This window comes from Mytilus californianus, unplaced genomic scaffold (assembly GCF_021869535.1).
Source record: "Mytilus californianus isolate M0D057914Y unplaced genomic scaffold, xbMytCali1.0.p SCAF_4, whole genome shotgun sequence".
NCBI lineage: Eukaryota > Metazoa > Mollusca > Bivalvia > Mytilida > Mytilidae > Mytilus > Mytilus californianus.
The window spans coordinates 69,434,228-69,440,611 of record NW_026262690.1 but is presented as its reverse complement, the minus strand read 5'-3'; the positions used below and the strand labels follow the sequence as shown (position 1 = coordinate 69,440,611).

At 32.3% G+C, this 6,384-nt stretch overlaps 1 protein-coding gene across 1 annotated transcript; it reads right to left on the bottom strand.

Moving 5' to 3' along the window:
• Window positions 1-268: 268 nt before the first annotated feature.
• On the bottom strand, window positions 269-3,017 carry LOC127698677 (cholecystokinin receptor-like). Its single transcript, XM_052202279.1, has one exon. It carries the CDS (start codon window positions 2,476-2,478, stop codon window positions 1,285-1,287), a length of 1,194 nt encoding a protein of 397 aa, XP_052058239.1. The 5' UTR covers window positions 2,479-3,017; the 3' UTR covers window positions 269-1,284.
• Between the last annotated feature and the right edge of the window lie 3,367 nt (window positions 3,018-6,384).

Genomic DNA, 6,384 nt, shown 5'->3' with positions numbered 1-6,384 from the left:
TGTTTTATTCCATATTTCGAGGGAAAAAATGTATTCATTGTACGCCAAACATTTTACCATAATTAACACGTGATTTAAGCGCGGTGAATATCACTTTTCCTCAGGTGAATATGCTGTTTTATTCAAAATCTAATTAATGTAGAAATACCTACTAAAATAGTACCAATATGGAATAATTTTCTATATTTGAATTATTGGATTAGTTATTCTATCGTCCAGACACAAAAGGTCCATAAATATCTATACACATCACAAAACAAAATCATGAAACTTTGCCTTAAGAGGATATAATGTTCAAATATTTACAGTATCAATTCTATTCTATAAATGTTCTTAAAAAATTCACATACAAATCAGACACGCCATATTCTTAACAATACTGAAGAATACAATAACGCTAAAAGTAACATTACGAACTATTGTGCAAATGACAAACGTCTGATTTTTTTTTTCTTCAATTTTTTGTGTATTCTACAAAAGTGTCCTATCATTATTATTGTATATGATATAACGCCGGAAAACATGTGAAACTATAAAATATCAAATGTATGACGTCATGTATTGCATTCTCAGCGGTTTCATGGATTAAAATTCAAACAATATAGCTCTCAGGGAAACGAATGAAACAACTTCAAGTTCTATACTTGGTTTTATAAAGAATCTAGTGGTTTATAATGGACAATGATACTGCGAGGTTACGGTGAAAATGTGTTCAGAATAAAAATAAATAAATATGCAAATGAAAAGGGTAAAATTTGATGAACGTCGAGAACAGCACTTTGTATGTTTCTGGATTTTTTGTATGAAGATGTATATATATATATTATTGCTCTTCACTAAGTTACAATAAGAAATAAATTAAGTCAGTTTTAAAGGCTCCGACTTTCTTTTTTCTTTGCAAAACCCCAGACTTTTAACTGTAGTACTTGAACAAATCCTTGACAATATAAAAAGCTGAATTTTAAGTGAAATAAAACATAAGTAAGGAGAATATGTTGAACATGGCGTACAATGCAGCAATACAGGAATTCTAACTTTTATTGAAGTTAGGAGAATATGTTGAAGACGGAGTACAATGCAGCAATACAGGAATTCTAACTTTTATTGATTCTCACTATAATCAGCTTTTTTATTCAATTTTATAATTTCCTCTCCCCGCCATTTGATGTATCAAATATATAATTTCGTCAGCGGTTAGAATAGAAAAGTTTTTCTGTTGCTTTTAAATGTAACAAGAAGACTTTAGTGATAAATATCAACGCCATGGACTGTTTCTATGTCACCTTAAAACTCACTGTCACGAGCCCGTGAATCAATTGTCAAACAAAATAATTTTTTAACTTCATACTTAAACGTAGTGTCAAAAAATCCATAAATAAATGGATTAATAATGTGATTGAAAATGTAAAAACGATAGAAAAACAAACATACAGCTATTGTTTCAGGTTGGTCAACCAGATTCCTCCAGAAGTTATGGTCCACTGATTCCAATACCATCAATGTGATACGAGGAGTAAAAGTGATCATGAAAAATAAAGTAATTGCCATGAACATGTATGTATAACGATGTGTATGAAAATGCTGCTTTAAAGCTGAAACGTTTTCTTGTAATACGTCGAGAGATCGCCGCTTCTTCCGTTGGGATGGTTGACTGTCATCTACGATGCTTTCCTGACTATTGTTAATTGAAGACACAATGTCTATGATGTCTACGCTGTCTACCGACGCTCTATTTTTATCGTCGTCTGTAGTTGACGTTGATTTCGGTTTATTATTTTTGCCGATCGGTCGTCGCCTGAGAGTCGTTGTTCGTCGGAAGACAATAAACTTTTTATATATCTGCTTTCCTATAAGAGCATAGAGAATGGTAAATGATATACAACCAGCAATGGCCGCAAGGAATTCTAATATAGTGTATGATATGACACTATTACGGAATAAATTGTCTGTTCTCTCGATTTGTCCACATCTTGATCCCATAACTGAAGAATTAATTGGATGTTGAAACTGCAGTTCTCCGTAAAAGAATAACGTCGGAATCGAAAATATCGATGATGTAATAAAGCACATAAATATTGCAATTCGTTTCCAACGTAAGGTTAGTGACAACATTGGTTTGCAGACTTTAAGATAACGCTGCACTGCAATTACAACAAGCAGAAGCCCAGACGAAATAGTCGTAGCTTGGCTAAAATACCATAACACTTTACACAGAATATCACTTGTAAACTTGGCAGGAAGTAGATTTAATGCTAGTGCATACGATGAACCAACTGAACATGCCATTAAATCCATCGTCGCAAGAACAGGAATGAAATACCGGTCATCTTTTTTCTTCAACTTAAAGATGTATATGAATATCACTAAAATGTTACCAAATAATCCTATAACCATATAGAACACTAATATTATATTGTTTGCGATCAAATGATTGCTGAGCTGGTAGTTCCAGTTATCAAGAATTTCTTCTTCATCCATTTTAATTCTTACAACTAAACTGCCTTATCTATAAACTAAATAATTTTTCTATTACTCAAGAGTAACAGCTTATATCTTATGATTCATTGTAATAAATTGAATCTTTCACAAACCACAAAATGAAAATAAAAGTATTTCTTATAACTTCATATTAACAAAGCTCATAAATGTTTATCCCATATAAAGTGCACATGTTTAAGGAAATGAACGACTATGAATAATCCAACTGTTAACCGGACCCTGACGGAAACGAGATTGTCAAATTTGTTATGAACCCATAATAGTGTACAACAAACAACCTACATATTATCTACATTTATTTAAGTATATGCATTGGCGACTTTTGTTGTCATTAAAGCAATTTTTCTTTGTTAACGAACCATGAATGACGCTGTCACTTCTAGCATTTATCTTATATTCAGTTATGTTTCTTCAAGTTGATTGTAGTATAATAGTTATCTTCATCAGATTAATTTCCCAATGCAAAAACAATGTTTTATAGTTTATAACATTTCTATTTTGCTCTTATTGCTGTCTCATTGATGTTTACCCCTAATCATTTTTTTTTTATTTCTACCTCAGAGGTCTCGTGGAAGCCAGCTCGCTTCGAGGATGGGATATCGTGGTTTCGTGGGTCAAAGCAAACTTGAAAATTTAAATTGTGTTCGCGCCAATAAACAATTTAAGATTAATAGCAATGACTGGTCGGCCCGGAGTCAAAATGGTATGTCCGGGTAGTGTGACGTGACTTCAAGTGTCTGTTCTTTTGTGAACTAACAAGTTAAAATCCGGCTTAGTGGGTCGCTCTAGAGGACTGTGGGGTTTATATTAATATCACGCATACATGATCTCGTCCTGAATATTCAATAAATTTGCCACTAGTCAGTGGACGTTAAACAGTCTTCTATCTTCAACCTTTACCATCATTTATTATTACAAATATGGAAAATGAAAATCCAAACAATTGTCTACAATGCAGACCATTGATGGTTGCTCACATTGACGCTTACAAACGATTGTCTACATTATCTTTTAAACGGTGTTAAGTTCAAAGCAAATATAATTTTAACTCTTTTTTTAATACTGTCCGAAATTTAAAGAAAACAAAATTGAGAGTAAAAATGTTCAAAATTTCGAATATTTCAATAACTTAATCATCCTTTATTATAAAGATAAATGGAACATATAAGCCTCCGGATAGCGTACTTGACAATGATTAAGATGACACATATATGTTAAATATTTAATGTCAATTAAAACATTACTAATGACACTAAATTATCTCGTATAATACATACATAGCTGTAGTAAATGAGGTGATTAATTCTGAATATTAGCGCATGCGTACACTTCACATTGGTTATAGCAGAATGTTCAAACACCAAAAAGTAGGAAACTAAACAAATTATCAACTGGTTTAAAAAGAAATACTGTAACAGCGTCAATGTGAGCAACCAAACATTTCCATTACAACAACAAGATCTTACCATTTCTTTTTTATTTCACTCTTTCTTACACACATTATATAGCCTTTCAATGAGTTGAGAATGGTCTGTATTTTTAAAGTGAACTTTCTATGATATTAATTGTTACCAATGCATCGTTTGTTGTTTGTCTTGCTTAATTATAATTTATATTGATTGTTGGTCAGTGTTAAAACATTCAGCGGCAAATATTTAATGCATACTAAATGATTAACATCCAGCGGCAAATATTTTACACATATGAAGGACGACAAATAATGTATGAATAAGTTAAGGTAGATCGGGTAAAGTTGTTGTTAATTTTATTTCCACTCGAAATTACCTGCGTATGGAGTTGAATTAAGCCTTGCAATAGCTAAAAGGTCACATATTGACACCACATGAGTTGTAGCTCGTGTTTGTTAATGTGCATAGAGCGCGCCGCTCTCCTTACGTGCGTCTTGAAGTTGCCGTCTCTCATTTGACTGGACGTACAGGATATATGCATTGTTTTAAGGACAGTGCAAAGAAATGTTTTTGTTAGATGTTAAATTAAAAACTGCATCATGAAATAGATTAGAAGTTAAAAGAAGTGTAAGTGATCACTACCAAGCGGTTAAATTTGATTTTACGATTTTCAATTTTAACGTCCAAGAGTTATAGTTACGATGCTGGTCTTTTAATAAAAAAAAATTTGTTTTTCGGGTGATTATCGAAAATATTTCCAGAAGACTCACTGGTTTTGGGCCAGTAATACACAACCGTTTATCGCGCAAACATATTCAGAAAGAATAAAAAAAGGCCAATGTCATGGAGGCGTACTCATAGCTATATCAAAAAAAAAATTGTTTATGTACAGAAATCAAAGAACTAGACACAGGATGTGAAATGATATGGGTAGAACTTTTAATATCAAATGCACGTAAATGTTATATATGTGCTTATTATCGACCTCAGCCAGATGATGATACATCTTTAGATTTGCTAAATGAATCAATAAGTAGAATAAACGCCAGCTCAAAGTCAGCCATAATTATTGGTGGGGACTTTAATTTAGGGAACATCAATTGGGAAACAACAAGCGTCATCCCTGGAAAAACAAATCAAAAACAACATCAGCAATTTTTAGACATAATAAATGACTATTCTTTAGCACAAGTTGTAAACATACCAACTCGAAATGATAAAATATTAGATCTTGTGTTAACAAATTATCCAGCCATCATTGAAAAAACTGAAACCATACCACCATTAGGAGAGGCAGACCATGATATTGTATATATAGAATGTTTATTATCATTAAAAAGATGCCAAACCAAGCCACGTAAAATCTATAAATATAAAAATGCAAACTGGCAAAAAATAAAAGAGGATATAGATCAAACATATCAAAAGATCATGCATAAAAAGGATAGTGAAGATACAAATACACTTTGGCTAATATTTAAAAACTCATTACAAAACACTATCTCTGAGAACATACCACAGAAAATGATGAGAAACAGCAAAAATCTACCTTGGATAACAGACAGTCTTAGAAGACAAATGAAAAAGTACAAGAAAAAATATCAAAAGTACAAATTGAAAGGCAAAGGGAAACAAGACCAACTCAAAAAATTAAAACATGAAATACAAAAACAACAAAGAACATCTTATTGGAATTATATTGAAAATATGATATGTGGTATACCAGTTGATGACAACCCTACTACTATATCAAAGAGCTTCCCCAAAAATCTGTTCAGTTATATAAAAACACAAAAGTCTGAAAGCTCTAACATACCACCACTCCGAAAAGAGGGCTCACTTACATCTGATTCAAAAGCAAAAGCTAATATTTTAAATGAGCAGTTCAAAAAAGCATTCACACCTGTAACAGATGATCCAATACCAGATAAGGGCGTCAGTAAACATCCACAGATGCCTGATATTAAAATACAAAAACAGGGCATAGAAAAACTTCTAAATAACATCAATATCAACAAAGCAGCTGGGCCTGATCTCATCCATGGAAAAATTTTAAAAGAGTATAGACATCTATCACTCCCATCTTGTCAATCATATTCCAAACATCACTGAACTCTGGAAAGATCCCAGATGACTGGCGTCACGCAAGTGTATGTCCAGCATTCAAAAAAGGCGACAAACACGACCCTATAAACTATCGCCCCATATCATTGACTTGCATCTGCTGCAAACTATTAGAACATGTTGTAGCTAGTAATATAATGAAACATCTGGAAAAAAATAAAATTCTATATGACTTACAACATGGTTTTCGATCATCTCGCTCCTGTGAAACTCAGCTAATATCATTCATTCAAGATCTTGCAAATTCAAATAATAAAAACATTCAAACAGACATCATAATAATGGATTTTGCAAAAGCATTTGATAAAGTTTCACACCACCATCTCATGTATAAAATCGGTTTCTACGGTAT

Coding starts and splice junctions, on each gene's coding strand:
- LOC127698677 (XM_052202279.1), bottom strand. CDS start 2,478: ATGGATGAAGAAGAAATTCTTGATAACTGGAACTACCAGCTCAGCAAT.